Here is a 24,314-nt window from a genome sequence, read left to right as displayed (position 1 = left end):
TCCAACAAAGTTAGCCTAGGTACCCAACTAACACAATCGGCTACATGGTACTGTACTAACTTATGTGATTGGAAATGCAAATGCACATTCGCATCTTTGAAAGTTTGCAACTTGAAAGTTTGTATGTAGGGGACCTACTGGATTCTGCCCAAGCCTCTCTCCCCCGCATACTACACACCGTCCTTACACCATCTCCTCCATTCCCATGGATTCTATTACAGTGTGAATACTGAGGACTATCTCCTCAGCCTAGATATTTCTCTCCTGATTCGAGACTTGTATCTTCACTTTCCGACAAGATCTCTTCAAGTGTATGTCCAGTACTAAATGCCACTCCCCACTGCCCCCTTCACACCTGCTCCCGCTCCTCTCTCAGAGGATGGCACCACCATCCACTCAGTCATCCACGCCAGGGATCAGGGCCTACACCTGACACACCTGACACCTCCCTCTGCCACCCCCTCCACATCGTTGGGGTTACTGTTTTGGTTGGCCCTGCTCCTCTTCCTTCCACTGTGCCAGTAGCAGAATGCACAGGGGAATGGCGTGGGTCTAAGCCAGTGCATTCAGATTTTCTCTCCTGAGACTGAATTCTGAGTGAATATATCTGAGAGACAGGAAATGATTAGAACCAACACATTTTATGGCAGCACTCTAGAAAAAATGGCCCCTCGGACTTTTGAAGACTTGGAAGAGATAAAGTTTTCTGCTTTCTGGACCCCAGGTTGCTGTGGCCTACACTGACAGCTTTCCAAGAAATCCCTTTGTTGCTTATGTTAGTCAAGGACACTGTCTGTTGCTTGCTAACAGAACAGAAAAACAAACCACCACCTTAATTCAGTGGGCAATAAATTGCCCGGTCCTGGTCAATTCTATCCCCTTCAATGTCTCTAGGGTCCTTTCATACCCCCATTGTCACCATCCTTGCTCAGGGTTGGCCTCATGTCTCACCTGAGTTGCTCCGATAGCTTCCTAAGTAGTCCCTGCCTACAGTCCATTCTCCTTCTGCTCTATTCTTCACATGCACCTGGGTGATCCCCTCAAAATAAATACCTGACAATGCTGCTCCTCTGCTTTAAATCCTCTATAGGTCCTCATGGCCCTTAGTGAAAGCTGAGGATCTGTATGTGGCTCACAAGGGTCTTAGGGTCTAGCTGTCATTGGTTATTAAGCCCCACCCCCTGTGCCCTAACCACCAGCCACACCACAGGGCTCCCAAGTTTTTGGAAGTCCCCATGCTCTCTGTCACCTCTGGGTGTTTGCACTTGTTCCCTCTGCATTGAGTATTTTCCCATATACAAAAACTCCCCATTTGACCAATCCTTATGTATTCTTCAGGTTTTGGCTTAGATGTCACTTCTTCCAGAAGCCTCCCCTAACCCAACAAGTCTGGGTTATGTTTCTTTCCATGTGGTCCTATAGAGTCTTGAACTCCCCTGGCGTCCTATGCATCCAACTATGCTGTAATCACTGAATTACCTGCATGAAGTCCTATTCTATCCCAGATTCTGTGAAGTCAGGGACTGTCTCTGTTCTGTGTGTATCTGTATCCCCAGTGTCTAGCTCAGCTCTTTAAAACATAGAGTAGCTAATAAACATTTGTTGAATAAATGGATGGGTATTTAACTCTTCTCAGATTTGTTCTCATTTATCTACCAACCTAATCACAGAACCTAATCACTTTCCTAAGTCGCCATGATGGCAAATACATGGGCGATAGGATTTTTACAACTCAGCTTCAGCAAACTTTACATTTTAAAGTACGAATTTAATTTGAGCCACATGTAGAATGCTAAAAAACAAACATCTCTCTCATAAAGATATGTAGCAAAAAAAGACCAAGTTTTTCCATCAATATCCTTTTAATATTGGTAGCCACACACATCTGATAGGGTATGTATTTGCTTGGACATTAAGACTTGGTCTTCAAAAACATTGGAATGGAAATATTTCCTTTAGAAAAGTTTCCTTCATCTGCATCGTAAACGTTCCACAAATTTTTCTTTTTCGACACGGTTGCTAACCAGCTTGATTATTACCACATTTTACATGGAAACTTCTATACACATAAGTTAGTCCTATAATAGTTCAGAGAGCAAATATCCACTGGAAATGCTGTCTTGTCTAACAGTGTGAAGGGGCTGGGTTAATCAGGGGAAGAGCTAACACTCACTACTGCCTGCTGTGCCCACCAGTGGCATCGTGTACAATCCCTATCTCCAAAGAGAGGGTGACATAAGGCGTCAGTGTTCGATTCTGGACATAGTGATACCTCCCTGGATGGCTGGAGATTTCGGGAAAGATTTGTCAGGTACCATAGATGAACAGGATTACAATTTTGCAACATCTCTAAAAAATGACCCTAAAAACACACTTAAAACACTCATAGCTGCCCAATTCTCCTCAAGGAACCAATTACGTACTGTCGAAACAGCTATGCATCCCTGCACTGCCTCCGGCAGCCCTTGTTTTTTCACAGGAAAGCAATTCAGACAGTAACTTAACTTAACTGTGATGAGATCTTAATTAAAACTCTACACATAAGGGATTCCCTGGTGGCGCAGTGGTTGACAGTCCGCCTGCCAGGGGACGCGGGTTTGTGCCCCGGTCCGGGAAGATCCCACATGCCGCAGAGTGGCTGGGCCCGTGAGCCATGGCCGCTGAGCCTGTGTGTCTGGAGGCTGTGCTCCACAACGGGAGAGGCCACAACAGTGAGAGGCCTGCGTACTGCAAAACAAACAAACAAACAAACAAAAACTCTACACATAGTTTTGGAAGATTTAGCCACAGCAATCAGAGAAGAAAAGGAAATAAAAGGAATCCAAATCGGAAAAGAAGTAAAGCTGTCACTGTTTGCAGATGACGTGATACTATACATAGAGAATCCTAAAGATGCTACCAGAAAACTACTAGAGATAATCAACTTGGTAAAGTAGCAGGATACAAAATTAATGCACAGAAATCTCTGGCATTCCTATACACTAATGATGAAAAATCTGAAAGTGAAATTAAGAAAACACTCCCATTTACCATTGCAACAAAAAGAATAAAATATCTAGGAATAAACCTACCTAAGGAGACAAAAGAACTGTACGCAGAAAATTATAAGACACTGATGAAAGAAATTAAAGATGATACAAATAGATGGAGAGATATACCATGTTCTTGGATTGGAAGAATCAACATTGTGAAAATGACTATACTACCCAAAGCAATCTACAGATTCAATGCAATCCTTATCAAACTACCACTGGCATTTTTCACAGAACTAGAACAAAAAATTTCATAATTTGTATGGAAACACAAAAGACCCCAAATAGCCAAAGCAATCTTGAGAACGAAAAATGGAGCTGGAGGAATCAGGCTCCCTGACTTCAGACTATACTACAAAGCTACAGTAATCAAGACAGTATGGTACTGGCACAAAAACAGAAATATAGATCAATGGAACAGGACAGAAAGCCCAGAGATAAACCCACGTACATACAGTCACCGTATCTTTATAAAGGAGGCAAGAATATACAATGGAGAAAAGACAGCCTCTTCAATAAGTGGTGCTGGGGAAACTGGACTGCTACATGTAAAAGAATGAAATTAGAACACTCCCTAACACCATACACAAAAATAAACTCAAAATGGATTAAAGACCTAAATGTAAGGCCAGAGACTACCAAACTCTTAGAAGAAAACATAGGCAAAACACTCTATGACATAAATCACAGCAAGATCCTTTTTGACCCACCTCCTAGAGAAATGGAAATAAAAACAAAAATAAACAAATGGGACCTAATGAAACTTCAAAGCTTTTGCACAGCAAAGGAAACCATAAACAAGACCAAAAGACAACCCTCAGAATGGGAGAAAATATTTGCAAATGACAAAGTATTCATCTACAAAATTTACAAGCAGCTCATGCAGCTCAATAACAAAAAAACAAACAACCCAATCCAAAAATGGGCAGAAGACCTTAATAGACATTTCTCCAATGAAGATATACAGAGTGCCAACAAACACATGAAAGAATGCTCAACATCATTAATCATTAGAGAAATGCAAATCAAAACTACAATGAGATATCATCTCACACCGGTCAGAATGGCCATCATCAAAAAATCTAGAAACAATAAATGCTGGAGAGGGTGTGGAAAAAAGGGAACACTCTTGCACTGCTGGTGGGAATGTGAATTGGTACAGCCACTATGGAGAACGGTATGGAGGTTCCTTAAAAAACTACAAATAGAACTACCATACGACCCAGCAATCCCACTACTGGGCATATACCCTGAGAAAACCATAATTCAAAAAGAGTCATGTACCAAAATGTTCATTGCAGCTCTATTTACAATAGCCAGGAGATGGAAACAACCTAAGTGTCCATCACCGGATGAATGGATAAAGAAGATGTGGCACATATATACAATGGAATATTACTCAGCCGTCAAAAGAAATGAAATTGAGTTATTTGTAGTGAGGTGGATGGACCTAGAGTCTGTGAAACAGAGTGAAGTAAGTCAGAAAGAGAAAAACAAATACCATATGCCAACACATATATATGGAATCTAAGAAAAAAAAAAAAGGTCATGAAGAACCTAGGGGTAAGGCAGGAATAAAGACACAGACCTACTAGAGAATGGACTTGAGGATATGGGGAGGGGGAAGGGTACGCTGTGACAAAGTGAGAGAGTGGCATGGACATATATACACTACCAAACGTAAAATAGATAGCTAGTGGGAAGCAGCCGCATAGCACAGGGAGATCAGCTCGGTGGTTTGTGACCACCTAGAGGGGTGGGATAGGGAGGGTGCGAGGGAGGGAGACGCAAGAGGGAAGAGATATGGGGACATATGTATATGTATAACTGATTCACTTTGTTATAAAGCAGAAACTAACACACCATTGTAAAGCAATTATGCTCCAATAAAGATGTTAAAAAAAAAATACAAAACTCTACAAAGTCATCTCTTCGAATTCCCTGAGAGTTCCTTTCTTGGCGATGGAGAGAATCAACCTGTTTCATACAGGTGTGTGATAGCAAGTACGCAGGGTACATAATCAAACTGTCCCCAAACTATAACACTGGATCAAAATGTCTTTGTAGACCCAGAATAGTGGCTCCCATGATTTCAAGCAACCTCTGTCCTTTGCCTCACAGCTCAGTCTATCCTGTGATCTGGGCCTCCTGTTATCTCAGTGCAGTAAACAATTTTGTTTTAACCACCATGGTTGGGCTTTTATGAGCTCATGAATCAAAACACACACTAGTAATCAAAGAAAATCTTCCTGTGTGACCCATCTTTCAAACAAGTCTATTTTACATGCTACAAAGTACTTTTCAAACAAAGCGGAACAAAATAAAAACAAAGCCAAAACAAAACACAGCTTTTTATCAAAAGAGTAATATGGAAAAAAATAAAGAAAAAAGCTAAGCATGTTTGAAGTTTGGAAGGGAAAACTAAACATGGATTAGGACATTTCCAATCAGAAAATTATTTGAAAGATGTTTCGATGCTTCATGTTTTTTGCTGATATTTTTGTTACCATTGAAGCATATTGCTTTTAACAATGCCTCACGTTTAAAGATTAGACTTTTCATCATATAGAAAATAGCATCAAACCAAGAAGTAAGCTTCTCAGAACTGAGGACACTATGGCAAATCTCAGGGCCTATTTTCTTCTTTTTATGGAAAAAGTATGGAATTTTGCTTGGGCATAATGAGAGTAATTTTCAGTGACAGATTAGAAGAGATGCAGAAGATTTGGAAGTGTATATGGTAGTAAGACATAGCAGTATAAAAGAGAGAGCCAGAAGAACATCTGGGCAACCTCGTTCCAGTCAGTGACGGGTTTACACTGGCTCTGGTGCGAGACAGAACAAGCGTCTGTCATTCAAGTCACTTGACCTCTGTGGATCTGATTTCTAATCTACAAAATGGGGACAACGTGAGTACCGGTCCACAAATCCCTTATTTCCTATTCCAAGATGGAAAATTTGAAGAACACCAGAAGTTTATTCATGATGCATTTGGTGCAAAATTGCCCTGAACTGAGATGTAGAAGTTTAGAGTCATCACTACTCCACTTAGTATGAACATTTATGTTTTGCCCCAGAAATATTAATGTGCTTGATTATGGAATGCCTGTGGGCAGGATGTAATCAAAAAACAATAAAATGCTTAGGAATAAATTTAACCAAGAAGGTGAAAGATCTCTACACTGAAAACTATGATGAAAGAAATTGAAGATGACACAAATAAATGGAAGATATCCTGCGTTTGTAGATCACAAGAACATTGTTAAAAAATCCATACTACCCAAAGTCATCTATAGATTCAATGCAATCCCTATCAAAATTTCAATGGCATTTTTTCACAGAAATAGAAAAAACAATGCTAAAATTTGTATGGAACCCCAAAAGACCTTGAATAGCCAAATCTTGAGAAAGAATAACAAAGCTGGAAGTATCACATGCCCTGATTTCAAACTACACTACAAAGCTATAGTAATCAAAACAGTATGGTACTGGCATAAAAACAGACACAGGCCAATGGAACAGAATTGAGAGTCCAGAAATAAATTCATGCCTATATAGCCACATAATATTTGACAAGGGACCTAAGAATACACAATGGGGAAAAGATAGTCTTTTCCATAAATGGTGTTAAAACTGGATAATCACATGCAAAATAATGAAACTGGACCCTTATCTTATGCCATTCACAAAAATTAACTCAAAATGGATTAAAGACTTAAATGTGAGACCTGAAACTATAAAACTCTTAGAAGAAAACACAGGGGAAAATTTCCTTCACAATGGTCTTGGCAATGACCTTTTTGATGTGATACCAAAAGCACAAGCAACAAAATCAAAAATAAACAAGAGGGACTACATCAAACTAAAAAGCTATCTGCACAGCAAAAGAAAAAAATCAACAAAATGAAGAGGCAACCTATGGAATGGGAGAAAATATTTGCAAATCACGTATCAGATAAGGGGTTAATATCCAAAATAATTAAGAAATTCATACAACATAATAGCAAACAATAATTTTGATTTAAAAATGAGTATAGGACCTAAATATTTTTCCAAATAACACATACAGATATCTACAGGCAAATGAAAACATGCTCAACATCATTAAACACTAGGGTAATGCAAACCAGAACCACAATGAGATAGCACCGCACACCTGTCAGAATGGTTATGATCAAGAAGACAAGAGACAGACGTTGGTGAGGCTGTAGAGAAAAGGAAACCCTCGTGCACTTCTGGTGGGAATGTAAATTGGTGCAGCCACTAAAACAGTACCTCCGTGTCCACTGCAGCATTATCCACAATAGCCAAGAAATGGAAACAACCTAAGTGTCCATCAACATGTGAGTTAAAAAAATGTGATACATACACATACACACACACACACACACACACACACACACACAGAGGAATATGATGCAGCTCTGAGAAAGAAGGAAATTCTGCTATTTACAACATGGATGGACCCCCCAGGGCATGATGCTAAGTGAAATAAATCAGACAGAGAAAGACAAACACTTTATGATCCCACTTATATGTGGAATCTAAACAAAGCCAAACTCATAGAAACAGCATAGGACAGTGGTTTCCAGGGGCTTGGGGATAAGGGAAAGGGGATTGGGGGGAAATAGGGGAGACATCGGTCAAAGGATACCAACTTCCAGTTATAAGATACATAAGTTCTGAGGATCTAATGTGCAGCACGGTGATTCTAGGTAACAGTACTGTATTATATACTTGAAAGTTGCTATGACAGTAAACCTTAAATATTCCCACCACACACACAGTCATTAAGTGAGGTGGTGGGTGTCCCAACTAACCTTACTGCGGTAATCATTTCACAGTATTATGTGTATCAGATCATCACCTTGTACACCTTCAGCTCACACAATGTTACATGTCAATTATATCTTGATAAAGCTGTGGAAAAAAAGATAAACCTTTATAAGCTTGAACACCACCAACTTGCCTTATCTTATGCACTCCTGCAGGTCTGGGGTCAGGTTCCAAGTTTCCATGAGTTCCACAAATCTAAGAGCATGTATTATGAAAAAGACACCATAGTGCTGTTCTCTGTAACTCATATGAAAACAAATCTTCGTTGAGAAAGACATATTCAAACAAACAGAAAAAGACTGTGGGATGGAAATGCTGTCAGCTAGACGTCTGAAGGTGTTGAACGCAAGTCTGGTTGGTGCTCCTGGCTCAAAGCTGCACACACAGCAGTATGTCTGCAAAGCCAGCATCGGCCCAGGGCAAGTACCTTGTGCTGAGCCTCTTGATAGGAATGCAAGCCCACAGCCCCTCAGGGATTGAAGCTAAATCCTTCACTTTTAGGCAGCTTGTGTATCACTAAAATTCTCACTAGGGGCACTTTATGCTTTAAGACTGTCACTCAGGAACAGGTGTCTGTGAATCAAGGCCTTTGTCCTCAGAGTAACCTTTACAACCACCACCTTGCGCCCAAGAGGCTGTTCTTGTTCTCACTAAAACTTTGAGGCCTAAAGATGTGCATGCAGTGGGGTTGACTGACCTTCAGCGTGGAAACCCTAACTTCCCAACCCTGCCATAAAACCTGAAATCATGTTTAACACTGACTGTCTACTTGGGAGAAAAATTAAAGGGGCTATGAGTAACTGCAGGAGATTGAAGAACAAAGCTTAACAGATGACTTCTTCAACTAATCCAGGAAGTCTTGTTTTCATTCATCTGGGAAAGATGAACAGACTTTGGGGGGGGAGGGGGAGGGTGCTTTGTTTTCAGCAGCACCAAGCTTCTCCGAGTTGGACACCTGATGCTAGGACTTGACCCAGTAAAGGTTGAGGTGAGTAGTATTTGTTTCAGCTGAACTCTTTGGGGGCACAGAGGCACCTGACTGAAGTTCTTCAAATAATGGGTAGTTGTCCTAAGGAAGACTCTGCTCTGTTCGATGCATGGTGGTCGGGGGGTCTCACGCCATCCCTCCTGGTGGTTCCTGATGGGGTCGCTTCCTGTCCATGTGCTGCTGTCCACAGGTGGAAGGGCACAGGCTCGCCCTGACGGTTTCCTTTAATTCCCACCACTAACTCATTCTCCTGCTACTTCCCAGCCTCCTGGAAGAACAAAAATAGCAAACTCAGCTTATTCTTTCTGCCACATGACACAAGACATGGCCAGGGTATCACCTATGGTAGCTTCTTTTAGAAGAGGCTGTGGAGGCATCTAGTAAAGATTGAGAAATGGCCAACTACTACCTAAGTCTGGGGAGAAATGCTGGGCCACTAGAAACCACTTGGGCATTAGTTTGGACTCCACATAGAGTCCAAAAATTTACTGCCTAAATTCTCAAAACCCAAACACCTCACGTGTACCTTTTAGTGTGTGTACATTTATTTGCTGCACCCGAGTCAAATAAAGCATGACGTTTATGTGAGTTTAAGTCTTCTGCCAAAATAACAGAAAACTTGTTAGTTCCAAGTATTTTCATCAAACTACAGTGTCAGGTTAATGGGGGAGGCTCCCTGCCTGAGGCAGTGAGATGCCAGGGTCAGGCGTGAGGAATTCTACGAACCCATCATGGATCTCTGCCTCATATACACAGTGAGTACACACAATGCAAGAACTCAAAAGACAATCTGTGACTGATTCACGGAGTTTTCAAGAGATGCTGTGATGCCAAAGTCTCCAAAGCCAGTTAATTCATGTGAAACTAAGGGGTGAAGAGCAGCAAGGTATAAGCATCTGCAACACCTCCTTCCCAATTTTCTTCTAATCTGCCACGTTGGGCACAGAATTTCAACTGCAAGTCCAGAGCCTTGGGGTTTAGGCTGACTTGTCTCCCCTGGGAGATAAGAGAGTTTGGGAAAATCACTGTTCTCCTCTGATGCTTTGTGCTCTACAGTGTAAATTCAGTATTCTAGCATCCAGCCTGTCTAGGCCTGCTGTGAGATCACAGAACAACTTTTGTGAAAGCACTGTGCTCACGGTTTTCCTCTGGACTAAAGGCAGCCCTGTGGGAATTCTCCTTCCCTGTAGGCCAAATACCTAAGATCCCAGCTGAGAATTTCCTTCCCTGGGGAGAGGTAAACTAGAGCCCAGCTCTGCTGCTAGTTCCTATCTGGGACCAAAAAATTCTGTCACTTGCTGCCAAAAACTCGAACTAAAAGAACTAAAATAAAATGTTAACAGCAGCTTGTAATGAAAGTTAGTTCCTACCACTAGAACAGCATTGGTGTTAAGTTCCAACACGAGAGGTTTTCTGATGTGCCTGGGTTGTCAAAAAATACAGTATTTCCATTGCCAGTTCTGAATGGAAGCTTGAACTGAAAGGCAAATAAATGCAATTAGTTAAAAGCAAAAAACAAAAAAACAAAAAAAAAACCCAAAAAACAAAAGAACAAAAAACCCACAAAACCCAAAAACGGAGATGGTGGTGAGTCACTGCTTCTGCTGCTGATGCCCCAGTGGGAAACTGAGGGGTGGCAGGACCCAGAGCTCGTTGCTGATGCCACTCTACAGGTTACCCAGGAGCTGGTAGCTACAGAAATGTACATCCAAGAATGTCAAAAGAATTTCTTTTGGTACCCACATCTCTATAATTTTGTAACTGCTTACTTAATGCTGGGCAAGGAATTCCAGTACAAATCTCCTTACAACTGCCAAAAATATAAGTTGACAAATCCCTTTAGTTATATGATGCCAGTGCAAGAATGTCCAACTGAGGATACAAAAACTGGCCATATAGACACAGCTGAGAGTATCACTGATGGTCTAGCTGATCAAAGTCTTGCTCGGGGACTGCACCTCTGTACAGAAATTGCGACATCAATTTCCCCTGCTCTTGGCTGTAGAGTCCCAGGATTTCATGGCTATGAGATGGCCTGAAACTGAGTTTCTGGATATGCCATGGCTGCGGAACTCCAACCACTTGCAGGTGTTACAGGGCTGTGGTTCAAGCTTCAACACACACCATTCCAGGGTAAGACTGATCTTTTGCAGCTCATTGGCCAAGAAGCCAGTAAGTAGTGACCCACAAGTGATGTGTGAATCTGCAAAATCTTGAAGATGTTAGCATCTATCACTGTACATTTGACCTGCCGGTCTTGGAAGGTCTTCAATCAAGGATTCTTTTTACTTCTTGGTAGTTTTACGTAAGTCAACCTTCCAGTCCTACACACCATTCTCTTCTTTCATTGGAACTAAGTTTTCCCTGGTTCAGGGTGATTCTGTCTTTGTTGTTGTTCAGACTCTGAAAGACCATACTCGGAGTAAAAACTATGGCAGACCAAGTTATAATTAAAACATCGACAACATCAAGACTGCTGTGCACATCAATCCGGGCCTGAGACTGATATCAGAGACGTAAAAATCTAATCTGATAAAACCTCAGCAGTGAGAGGAAATAGATGCCCATTTATTTTAAAAAGCTAGGTTTATTCGTGCATTCACCTCGATTTTTAATCCAGTACAACGGCCAGTGTGTTGGATCTCTCTAAAGAGAAAACTGAAGGGCATCCCAGACTTGACCCACCAGGCACCAAACAAAACTTCTAACTCCTTGAGGCAGGCACTTTCTTCTTCTACAAGTGTCAACACAGTATGCAAGTGTCATATTCTTTGTGTCAAAATGATTTTTCTTTTACTCCAATTCTCTATTACTTTATAAGAAATGTTAATAAGGATAAACAGAAATTAATTAAGCTAATACTTTAAAAACGTTATCATCTGATGTAGCAGCACTCATAGCACTCACAGTTGAAGTGCTGCTTCCATGATGAACACTGCTGAACTCTTAGCACCTAAAGACTCAATACCTCTCACAGCTGATCACTGAGACACTCCAGACCACCGTGGGGCTCCCAACGCCCAGCCTTCTTTCTACCCAGTGGATGCATAAAATGTCAGGTTTTTGAGTCCCAAAAGTTTAGAATTCTTTAAGGACCTTCTTATGCTGAAGCTTCACAAAGCCAAGCAGTAGCAGCCCAAGGGACCTCAGGAGTTCAAAGTCTTCAGTGTATCACGTTGGAAATGTTTCCCAAACCCCAAAGGCTGGAAATGGTACGCATCGGCTAACTCTACAGCAGCGCTGGTCCCACAGAACTTTCTGTGATCTTGGAAATATTCTATAAATTTATGTAGTCCAACATGCTAGCCATTAGTTGTATGTGGCAAACTGAACATTTGAGATGTAGTTAGTATGACTGATAAACTGAATTTTTAATTTTAATCAAGTTAAAATTAAACAGCCACAAATGGCTAGTGGTAACTATATTGAACAGCACAGCTCTAAAGCATCAAGGCTTTCAGTAACATGACAACTTTTTGACAAACTAAAGAGGCACACAATAAATATTTGCCATCATTGATAACCTCTATCCACCCCCCCTTCTAGCTCTTCTCAAGAACAAACACAGAACTAAAACAGCAACAATAAAAAAGCCCACATGACTTTTTACAGCAATGTCCCTTGAATAAAACTAGTAATTTTTAATATATACGAGTGGCACAAAGATGAAAAATAAACTAAAGCCAGCAAAACAAAGAATTAGAAATAAGCATACTAGAAGTTATTTATGTTTAATGCTTAAAAGTCTGAATGCACAAACAATCTACCATTATAGAAGTACTGGTGGTCAATACAATGCATTAGAACTATGTACAATGCACAGTTTAGTATCAAAATCTTTCTACACTGTAGAGTTTTACGAAACTGTTAAAGACATCAAACACTAAGCACTTAAGACACCATTTTTTTTCCTGCTACCACATTAGGAACGTCAATGGACAATCCATTTCAACTTGCAGCATCCATCCATTTCTAGTATGAAATTAAGTAATTTTCTACTTATACAATAAAGTTTATCTACACAGTTCTCTTGATTTTGATCCATAGCAGCAAAGGCACTGTACATCAGCAGATCCACAGACTTAAAAGATTTTTAAAGCATTCAAACAAAAAATAATAATAAAAAAAAGGAGTCACATATCATAGTTTAACAGCAACAACAACAACATAAAAGATAACAACAATGTTTCTGGCACAATGGCACAGCCTGTGTCCATTTCAGGGACATCCAGCTAAGACATGGAAAGAACCGGAGGTAAAAAAGCAAGTCCTCATCCCAGGTGAGAGTCCATTCTTCCTGATTTTCAGAGGGAGGTCCTTGCAAGTCCTCCTCTGTTCCTTGTCTCGTAAAAGACTTGACTTGCACAGTGGGAGGAATCCTCCCCTGAATCTGTGCAGTTCCCAAAGAACATGCCAAAAAATAACCTATCATTTCTCATAATGACAAAACTTCCCAAAGGTATACATCTCCCTCTGCAAAGAAATGTGGCAAAAATACCCAGAAGGGATTAAGTTCTCCCTTTGAGGCCAAATTTAATTTGTTCATCTGTCTATAATACAATAAAAAAAGGGAATTAAAAACATATTACAAAGACACTTGTCAACAAGTCAAAAAAAGAAAAAAAGAAAAAGTCAAATTACTTTTATCGAATATAATCTAAAGCTATAGATATATTGGTTAAAGTTGTCCAAATAGACTCAAATGAATATGACATGATCTGTCACCTTCTAATTGTTCAAATTTCCAAACATCTTTAAAATAAGTAAAAAACAAAAACATCTAACAACACAGCAACATATTGCTTCCATATGTAATTATACATTTCACATCTCTATACAGTCATTAGTCTACATTTAGTGACATTTTTAATCAGTTATTTTAAACCTTCCTTTCCCCTCCTTTGCCAAAAAAAGGGGGGGAGGGGTATCAAACACAATGCATCTTCATTATCAATGCAGGAGCAGACAGCTTTATTTAGTCAGTCATTGTTAGAAAGCCTTCTTTAAACAAAATAAATATATTACAGATATAATACATAACTAAAGATTCCTTTCACTGTTCAGTAGGGTTATCCATGTTCTTCCGAGTAGATAGCTGAAGATTTGGTATCACAGGTTATTAACGAGTATTCACAATTCAACAGCAGGAAGGAAGTGGGGGAAGGCGGGGACTGAGCTCCACGACTGCAATGAGTACTGGAAATCCTTGGTTTCGGATGCGGGGGAACAGAAGGATGACAGAACAAAGTGCTACAAGGAGGAGTCCAGTTCGCATGAAGATTTGTCCTTAATAAATAACTTCATAAACCGTGGCCTTCTTATCCCCAGAGCCAGTGACAATGTATTTGTCATCCACAGAAATGTCACAGCTGAGCACCGATGAGGATTCTTTGGACTGGGAAAGAGACACACAAACACGTTAAAGACTGAAAGAAAACCCATGAATGCTGAGAGGCAGGACTGGAGGATCTGGAGCAAAAAGAAGCGTAACATGTTCCCTTGACCAAAACAGGAGCCCAAGCGAGGAAAGGCAGTCCTGGACGCTGATGAAGGAAGGCTCTACTTCAAATCCTAGTCTCCAGCTAAGAGCACAGGGTTCTCAGTGTGAAAACCCTCGCCTTCACTCGGATGGCTTGGATGTAGACGGAGCTGCAGAATGCTAGACATGTCACTTAACCTGTCTTGGCCCTCACTTTCCTTAAAAGAGGTAATTAGGTAAAGACAGCTTACCTGTCTGCCACGACAGAAGGCGGCCTCAGAGTCCAGGTGAGGTAATAATGGGAACCGTATTGAAAATACTATAGTTTTTGAGATAGGGAATGTAAAAATATTTCTAACATAAAAACTCGTTGTCCCCTATGCAAAAACAGAATATAAATGTGCAAGTGGGGAGGAATTCAATAGTTAGGAAGAAAAATGTTACTAACTCTTATTAGAGCTCCAAATGCCATGTTCAACTACACCCACTGTAAAGCAGTCACGGTTAACTTTTAACTAAACTGTGCTAAACAAACAAACAAACAAACAAACCCCACAGGATTTTAACTAGGACTTTGAACAGTTAAACAATAAACGTTTGACATGCAGATGCTAACCTGCTACCAGTGTTTCTCAAACTTTTGGAACGCAACCTGTAATAAACACATTTTACTTCACAACCCAGAGACCTGAGACATAATTTTACTTCATAACCCAGAGAAACGAGATATAATACTTATACTCACTACAAAAAATACACTCTTAACATTTTTTATTTCATTTTTTAAAAAAGTGCTGGTTGGGGGCTTCCCTGGTGGCACAGTGGTTGAGAGTCCGCCTGCCGATGCAGGGGACACGGGTTTGTGCCCCGGTCAGGGAAGATCCCACATGCCACAGAGTGGCTGGACCCGTGAGCCATGGCTGCTGAGCCTGTGCGTCCCGAGTCTGTGCTCCGCAACGGGAGAGGCCACAAGAGTGAGAGGCCCGTGTACCGCAAAAAAAAAAAAAAAAAAGTGCTGGTTGGGACCACCTAAAAGGTTGTGATCGACAATACAAAAACCACTGTATTACATTATAAACTTCATGACAGTAAGAATCTGCTATATTTGTCCTATTATCTTGTAGAGTACTTTCACTCAATATATGCAGTTTTCGATTCAAATGAATTAATCTCCTCTACGACTTAGTACCACATGGTCAAGAAAACTGCAACGCTGTTATGTTATTCCTAAAAACAGACCACCACCTAGAAAATAACATCCTGAATACAGAAGGTTAAAAAGGAAATCTTCTTTAACTTGCCTATGAAATTCTCACCTACTAGCAGGAGAGAAGAGATCTGTATGTGAGTGTGTATCATGCCTACAATCTGGTTCTCCTGCAAGTAATTCCATAAACTACACAAAGTACCACTGAGTTAATAAGAATAAAAGTTCATAAAATTAATCAAGATTTATTACACTTTTCCATAGCACTCTTTTGGGAAAAGGTGGGAAATCAAGAATAATAACATGAATGAATATTCAAGCAAAATGCTCAAATTTTAAACAAAAATTTTAAAAGCCATAATTAAAATTAATTAAATAAATAAATTTCACAGAAGACGAAACTGCTACTCTAACATGTAAAAAGGGATGGGGTGTGAAGAGCTAGTTAGGGCCACGGGCACGGCACCTTGGCTCTGAGCTCAGAGAGAACTAGACACAACTCCTGGCTGCACGGCTTGCAGCTGTGACCCTAGTCTCCCCCTCAGGCAGTTTTCTCCTCTGTGCGATGGGAGTGACACTAGCTCCTACCTCCTAGGACACGTCCGTGTGTTATTAACCTGCAAGAAGGCACAGAGAACCATGCAGTGAGCGCACAGTGGGTGAAGGCTACACAAGTGAAGTGTTACCTGGAATATACTGGCCCCGTAAGGTGTTCTCCAGGCATTCAGAAGGTTGTCCTTTCCCGTGCTTACAAACCATTTGCCTAGAGGAACAGGGTTTCAAAAAAGGTAGTGTTTATTCCTTTGTCAGAGTCCCGAGACTTGTGTTACAGAGCATCAAGTGATACACAGAAAACTCACCTAATCTAATCTGCAACAAATAAGAGTTTCTTTTCACTGGAAAAATAAAGCCCACTCTCCTAGATTTAATGAGTCATTTATACTTAGGACAAGGATAAAGTGGACAAACTGCAGAAAATTACATGGTATTAGGGAAGTAGGCATGTGTGAGGAAGTAATATAATTCTGAAGAGGGACATGTCAATGAACTAAAGACCAGACTTGAAATGAATCAGGAGGAAGGAGGAATGACAGGCAGTGGACGCCAGGGGCCTGCTTACCACAATGGGCGAACTTGAGTGACAGGACGCAGCTCTCGTGGAGATGGAGCTGGTACTTGTCGGGCTTGGTGACGTGCAGCACCTCCACGTTGCTGTTCTCCATCCCCACCGCCAGCCACTCTCCAGTTGGGCAGTAGCCCAGAGAAAAGATCTAGAATTAAAACAGGTGACGGTGATGGTGGCTACAGAGGACACACTTCCTTTAAAGGGGAGGCACTGCTTCCTCTGGGGATACTACTTAAATAATGAAGGAAACCAAGATAATGTGAATTGTACAGGAAGAAATCAAAGTCAAAGGTGTGATCCCAAGCAATGAGTCAGATCTCCATCATCTAACTTACTAATCAATTGTGTGAAATTCAAAGATCTATAGAGTAATGGTCATTGAAATAAAAACCTGCTAAAAGCCTAAAATAAATGAAATTTTTTCTGTCCTTCAAGAAAATATATACTGTTTTATTTTGACAGAAAACAACAAAATTTTTAGTTATCTAACTCAGAGTCAAAAGTGACTCTGGGGCTTCCCTGGTGGCACAGTGGTTGAGAGTCAGCCTGCCGATGCAGGGGACATGGGTTCGTGCCCCGGTCTGGGAAGATCCCACATGCCGCGGAGCGCCTGGGCCCGTGAGCCATGGCCGCTGAGCCTGCGCGTCCGGAGCCTGTGCTCCGCAACGGGAGAGGCCACAACAGTGAGAGGCCCGCGTACTGCAAAAAAAAAAAAAAAAGTGACTCTGTCACGTGGTCAATGAGTTGCTGCTGAAGTCTTTCATGTATTTCACAAAACCAGGTCTCTAAATGTCGCGTGCACGAGGGCGCACCTGGGAGGTGAAGTCGTGCTGCTGCAGCTGCCGCCCCTCGCGCAGGTCCCAGGACCGGACCGTGTTGTCCAAGCCGCCCGTCCAGAGCTTGGTGCCATCGTTAGAAATGTCAATACAGCTGGCCCCATCTGTGTGGCCCTGGAATTGCCTGAAGGTGTCAACATGGAGAAAAGTCCTTCAACAGTTAATTTTTAGGTGAACTCAGTTTAGAATTCCTCAGCCATCAATTTTATTACAGGCCCTACTGGTAGATTTCCTTTTGGTTTACTATATTTTCTATTATTCAAAGTAATAACAAAGCATATACGTAGAGAGATTAAAGTTTAATTGAGATGCTGAATCTCCTGCACGTTTTGTTTATTTTTGAACACTTAGGAAGTCCTCTTCAAATTACTCTTATGCTAAAAACAACTGAAACAACTGATGGAAGAAATTCTCCACCTGAATCAAAAGAAAACACAGCCACAAGAAAATGAACTAATCCAAGATACAATCTGAGACCTGCTCTGTCAGTGTGATGTGAAAGGAGGAGAGAATTTCAGAGGGTGTAAGGAGTCGTTTCCCTTCTGAAAGCTCTGGGGATGGGCACAGGGAGCAGCAGAACAAACCCTGCCAGCGAGCAACAACGCAACTGTAGGAGGCTGTGCAAGATGAAAGGCCGTGCTCTCAAGTAAGGAGCGTGGAAAGAACCTCAGTGTGACTCAGCTGCCCCAGGAGCAGGTAAAATGTACGAAAGACATGGGAGCTGGGGCTTAGAAGCAGTTCCTCATAAGAGCCTTACCCAAAAGGGGAAAAAGTGATTAACTGTTTTGTTTTTGGAATCATTTATAGAGCTCCGTCCTGCAAAATACGTTACAGACAGACAGCAGGGGCCTCTTCTCCTTCCACCCTCCCCTGGGCCTGTAGCTGGGCTCCACTACACCCTCTGCACACCCGTTAGCGGATCACACCTCTGGCTTCCTGCTCTCAGGTGCTGACATCTGGAGACACACGTGTTTCAGGGCTTTTCCTATCAGTGCCGATCCTACACAACCTTGTTTCTAAACAGACATAGTCATGTCTATCCATCCTGTAAGGTGGGACAACAGATTATCTAGATCATTTCAAGGTGAGGCGCACCCAACACAATGCCTGGGCCCAGGGTAAGAGCTCAATGGTCATTTGTCGAAGGAAAGAAAGTGTCAGATACACACAGCACCAAGGACCGCGCCACACACCGTGAACCTTCTCAGCGAGTACCTACTGACAACAAATGGTTTGTTAGCACAGGTGGCAAACTACATATGTCTAACGAGCTCATGAGGTCAGGGGCACCTTATGTGCATTAATTATGTAAACTGACCTCCTGAGACTTCCCTCGTAGTGCAGTGATTAAGAATCCGCCTGCCAATGCAGGGGACATGGGTTCGAGCCCTGGTCCGGGAAGATCTCACATGCCGCGGTGCAACTAAGCCCGTGTGCCACAACTACTGAGCCTGCGCTCTAGAGCCCGTGAGCCACAACTACTGAGCCCGTGTGCCACAACTACTGAAGCCCGCGTGCCTAGAGCCCGTGCTCCGCAACAAGAGAAGTCACCGTAATGAGAAGCCCACGTGCTGCAACTAGAGAAAGCCCACGCACAGCAACGAAGACCCAACACAGCCAAAGATAAATAAATACATAAATAAATTTATAAAAAAGAAAAATAAATAAAACCGACCTCCTATTTTAAAACCTGAATTGGTGATGCTTAGTATAATAAAAAAAAAAAAAAGAAAAAGAAAACAACCCCTCATCCTATAAAGTTCAAATGGTGCAGAAAACAAGATTTTACAGCATCTTAAAATGGCCCTATTCTTAACAATTTTTAGTAAGACAGTTACGTTTCATCTTTTTAAAAAGACACACACACAGCTCTCTGGCACAGCATAGGTAAATCCAGTCCCCTGGTCAGGGACCCTGCTGACCCACCTCACCAGAGTCTGGTTGTGCAGGTCCCACACGGCAATGTTGCCGTCACTGCAGCATGAGAAGCAGACCTTGGAGTCGGGGCTGATGGCCAAGGCGTAGCAGGCGGGGGCCGAGGACGTCAGCTCTGCCTTGATGCGTGGGGTGGGAGCCGCCAGGTCCCAAATGGACAGGGTACTGGCTTCCCCTCCCACAATTAGGGTGCGACCATCAGGGAGCAATCGGCAGGAACGGATGTAGTTATCCCTGTTCTGTAGAGACAAAACCCATCAAGAGGTTACTCATGAGGAAAGGAAAACAGCATTAACATGAGAGCAAAAATCCATAAAAGTATTGTGTTCCCTCCTGGTTTCAATGAGCTATTTTCACTTATGACAATGATAAAGTGGATTAATGCTAGTAAATTACATGAAATTAAGGAAGTACTTAAACTTGATCTACAAAATTCAGTACTGAGATATTTAATCTTAATTAGCATGAAAACTCAAAGATCTAGACCCACTCTCGGCATCAGCAAATCAACCAGCCGCCTGAGTCATTTGCACATGCAGACACAGCAGCCCTCACAACCCTGGAGGAGCCACACCGGGAACCGGGTACACACGGCCTGGCTGCTGAAAGGCCCTGTTTCTGCTGCAACAAGTGCCAGGGAGTTAGAGACCTTGTGGTCCCTTCTGTTTGCCTGGTCCTGCGTTACCTGGCCAAGGGACAGCATGGGCTTGATTAAGCAGCACCAACTGGAGGCAAGGCTTGACCAAGGCGTGTTACGTGACAGAAAACACCACATCCCTCCCAGCTCGTGAGGTTATGGGAATCTTGTGCAGTCACCTTAAACTGACCTAGCATCGTGCTGCCGCAAAACAGGCTACTGCTGGTCCAAGGATGAAAATCAAACTGAAATTTCCTAAATAAACCGAGGACGAATACCCATGAGACAGCTAACGGGGTAGCTAGTGTTTGCCACGTGAGGTATTAAGTTACTCTTGTCTCACGTGACAGATTCTGATACTTGGGTGCACTCTCACAGGAACCATCGTGGGCTTGCAGTTTTCTTAAACTCCTTTATCAGATAGGAAAGCAAGTGGTCTGCCTGTTCCCATGCACTGGGCAGGGTGAATAAAACTGCACCGGAGCAAGTGCCACAACTGAAGAACCAGATAAATCTACCTTAAGTAACTGAAAGAAGACACACCTTCTCGTCAGCGCTCCAAGTCAAACAGCACAAACCACTGAAGACAACTACCCGCTTGGAATCAATTCTGTGTGTTGCTGGTACATCCAGGTCCTATTTTCTGCATGAGGGCTTAAACCACGTTCATCCACGTTCACTCACCAGACAGTCGAGCTGAGAGACGGGGCTCTTGTTGCCAGGGTGGCTGATGTCCCAGACCTTGACGCAGCCCTTGCCGCCCGTGTACACGTGTCGCGTGGGGTTGCTGATGGTCACCGCACACACCACCTCCCCGTGGTTCAGGGTGTTGATCTGGCGAGCGTGGCGGGGGATGCCGGGGCCAATGAGGGCGTCCGGGGGGAAGGGGACAGGCTGCATCTGACCATCCGCAGTAACGTGGAAGGAGTATGCTCTAAGGCAGTGGCGAGGAGAAAAGATAGGAAAGGAAGAATACAAAAAATGTTACTTAACTGATCACTGTAATGAGACGAGAAATAAAACATTTTCAGTGTTACGTATGATTTGCAAACAAGTCAAATTTACTGAATATGGTGGAAAGAACATAACTTTCAGAGCCACAGAGCTAAATCTATGATCAAATACCACGTCAACTCTTTGCTAGCTGCTGTGTGACATCAGTAGTTACATAACCTCTCTGAACCTTACTTGATTCTGATCTTTAAAATGGAGTGAAGGCTACCTACGCTTCTTAGAGAATTTAATAAGATCACCAATGCCCAGCAAAGTAACTACTTCTCCAGGGCACTCTACAAACTTGCATTGCCTTCTACTTCAGGTGATTCAGAAGCCTGTGATAAGATTTTAACCTATAGATCATTTCACTCCTATCAAGTGACTTACTAATGAAAATCAGTAAGCTAAAATTATGAAGTTTTAAGGCGTTAAGAGGATCTAGGCCTAGATACTAAAATGGCATATGACCCACCAAAAAATGAAAAAAAAATTTTTGGATTAAGTCCCATCAGACTTGACAATAACAAATCCTAGTAATCCCATTCCCAACGGAGTTAGAACCTAAAAAAGCATCCTGTGTGACTGCCCCAGAGGCCCACCTGTCAGTTCCTATCAGCAGCTCCATCTCCAGGTCATTTCCAGGGAAAACCCTCCAGTTGTGAAAGCATTTAGCTCTAAAATGCAACTTAAGTTAAAGCATCTCCATCAACAGACACCTCTATTCTTAAGGCACTGAAATCAGGGAACAGTCAGCAAGTGAGGCTGTTGGGATGCATGTTGGGTTTCAGGAGGCAGGAGACGTCGGTGGTAGGCAGGAGGGAGCAGGGCCTGTCTTGGGGAACCATCACGGGCAGTAGCCCACTTTGGAGATGATGTCATTGTCTTTGGCACAGAGCTTCAGAATGTGCTCTGTTTATGGGAAGAAGTTTATGAAAGACATACCAAGGGAAAACATTTGTGGGTAGACAAAGGACAGGAGCTTGGACCTATCGGGGAAGTTTTAGAATCAAAACAGTTTACAGTTCCTTAATGCAAAAGTCTACAGGCTAGCCACATGCATCAAAATTCATCCCATTGGGCCTCCCTGGTGGCGCAGTGGTTGAGAGTCCGCCTGCCGATGCAGGGGATACGGGTTCGTGCCCCGGTCTGGGAGGATCCCATATGCCGCGGAGCGGCTGGGCCCGTGAGCCATGGCCGCTGGGCCTGCGCGTCCGGAGCCTGCGCGTCCGGAGCCTGTGCTCCGCAACGGGGGAGGCCACAACAGTGAGAGGCCCGCGTACGGAAAAAAAAAAAAAAAAAAAAAATTCATCCCATTATTAAGGGGACACCGTCAACAAAGTCCCAAATGTCCCCAGGCAGGATGCGGCTGTGTCAGATTTGGGGACCAGAGGGCAGAGGGCTTTCTCTCTCTCTGTAAATTATGCAGAGAAGTGGGTTAGAACTGGGCTGTAGAAGAGAAGGAGTATGTTGGACTGCTGAGGGGGAAGTGGTGGGAAGCTAGGAAGACAAGAGACATATTCCTGTGGCCGAAGCAACGGACTTGGAGACATGTTGGATGCGTGGCCTGGGAGAGAGAGATGTTGAGCAGGGCTCTCAGGCTCGGAACCCAGGTGGCTAGGTAGGCCACAATACATTAGTGAAGGTGACAGGGAAGCATAACCGAAGGGTACACACGTGGGGAGGTAAATGGTATGGTTTTCTTCAACCTGAGGGCAGGTGAGAACCCAAACATCTCAACCAGAAGTTGAGCACTGTGATTCAGAAGAGAGTTCAGATCACAAAGATCAATGTGTGCTCATCCACAAAGAAGTGATAGTTGAAGCTAAAGGAGCAGAAAAGAATAATCCTGGGGCAGATTATGTAATGAGTAGACTAGATGCAAAATTTAAGAAAATGCTTACAACATATAGGGGACCTCCAGCAAGAGCAGTCAGAGAGGCAGATAATCAGGAGAGACAATAACATGGAAAGCGGGAGTAGATGGTCAATCACATATTTCTTGGGTTATCCCAGTGCGAGAAGCACTTGGGGATACAACAGAAAGGACTGGGGATACAACAGAGAGAAAAAACCCCACCTACCCCCTATTCTCCAAAAGTTACATTCTGGGGGCTGGGGGTAGGTGGCAGGTGGGCTGAGGGGCTGATTCATTAGTGAGATACTAACATATATAAAGATTAAAATGTCAGATGGTCAATGCTATGAACAATGGACAGGCCATGTACTCTGGGAATTTGACAAAGTGAGAAGAACAGGGAAATTCATGGCAATGGGGCTGCAATATAAAGAACTGCAATATAAAGAATATATTAATTTCCTTGGCCAAGAAAGGAAGATGGTATGAGGAGGAGTATGGTACACTGAAGTCCAGAGGGAGGGAGGATGCTTACACTATTTACTTCGTCAGAAAATATTTATTAAGTACCCAATATGAATCAGGTACTATCAGATGCTGGGGATTCAGAGGTGAATAAGATATTCAAAGTCCCTATCCTCCAGAGCCTACATCCTAGAAGGGAAAAGAGCTAATATATAAGCTGATAAATCAGTAACCTCAGACGGCAGTAAATGTGCTCGCACGCTTCCTCTCTCTCTCTCCCTCCCTCCCTCTCTCTCTCTCCCTCCCTCTCTGACACACACACACGTACACACACAGTTTCAGATAAAAGAGACGGAAGGCGCGCAGCAAGGTCCGAGGCGGTGTGCAAGCTGAGAGCTGAGGGAAGACCTAGTCTTGCACGCATAGAGAAGGGAGGGGGCAGTCAATGTAAGTCTTAGAAGAAGCAGCAAGGGAGAAAGCCAGGGGCACTCAGGGGAGAGTGACAGGCTGGAGAGGGGTGCAGGGGCCATGTGAAAAAGGGCCTCGTAGGCTGTGAGGTAGAGTTCGGGCTGTTATTCCGAGTGGAGTGGGAAGTCACTGGAGACTTGTGTGGGGGGCAGTGAGCGCCATGATTCAGTTCATGTTTTCAAAGGATTGTTCTGGTTGTTGGGGGAAGCATGGATTGTAGGTGGCAGAATGGAAGAGGGAAAACTAGTCAGGGGGCTAGTGCAGCAATCTAGGGGAAAGCTAGTAGCCAGGGCTTGAGAGACAGTTAGAAAGCTGGGAACGGATCTGCAATTCAAGATTTCTCTGGGTAGAGGCAGAGAAGGCTGTACTGGATGGCATGCGTGGATCCTGGAGGTGACAGTGAGGGCTGATGACAAGGTCTTCTTTGGGGTCTATAAGTAGGTAACTGAGGTCG

The 24,314-nt window shown here is 42.9% G+C and overlaps 1 protein-coding gene across 9 annotated transcripts in view; it reads right to left on the bottom strand.

The window, feature by feature from the left end:
• Nucleotides 1–13,532: 13,532 nt before the first annotated feature.
• LOC132492632 (transducin-like enhancer protein 4) overlaps nucleotides 13,533–24,314 on the bottom strand; it is a 152,681-nt gene continuing 141,899 nt past the window's right edge. For 6 of the 9 annotated variants that reach the window (XM_060102362.1, XM_060102363.1, XM_060102360.1 and 3 more), the window contains 6 exons: nucleotides 20,761–21,010; nucleotides 19,431–19,678; nucleotides 17,481–17,628; nucleotides 16,663–16,813; nucleotides 16,229–16,305; nucleotides 13,533–14,251 (listed from right to left, as the gene is read on the bottom strand). In XM_060102362.1, the coding sequence (XP_059958345.1) occupies nucleotides 14,144–14,251; nucleotides 16,229–16,305; nucleotides 16,663–16,813; nucleotides 17,481–17,628; nucleotides 19,431–19,678; nucleotides 20,761–21,010 (982 nt within the window). In that variant the 3' untranslated portion in view covers nucleotides 13,533–14,143. The remainder of the gene's footprint in view (nucleotides 14,252–16,228; nucleotides 16,306–16,662; nucleotides 16,814–17,480; nucleotides 17,629–19,430; nucleotides 19,679–20,760; nucleotides 21,011–24,314) is intronic. The other 3 variants (XM_060102357.1, XM_060102359.1, XM_060102366.1) reach the window with 1 other exon arrangement.

The sequence above is a fragment of the Mesoplodon densirostris genome, chromosome 6, assembly GCF_025265405.1.
Source record: "Mesoplodon densirostris isolate mMesDen1 chromosome 6, mMesDen1 primary haplotype, whole genome shotgun sequence".
NCBI lineage: Eukaryota > Metazoa > Chordata > Mammalia > Artiodactyla > Ziphiidae > Mesoplodon > Mesoplodon densirostris.
This window is presented reverse-complemented; position numbering and strand designations above follow the sequence as displayed.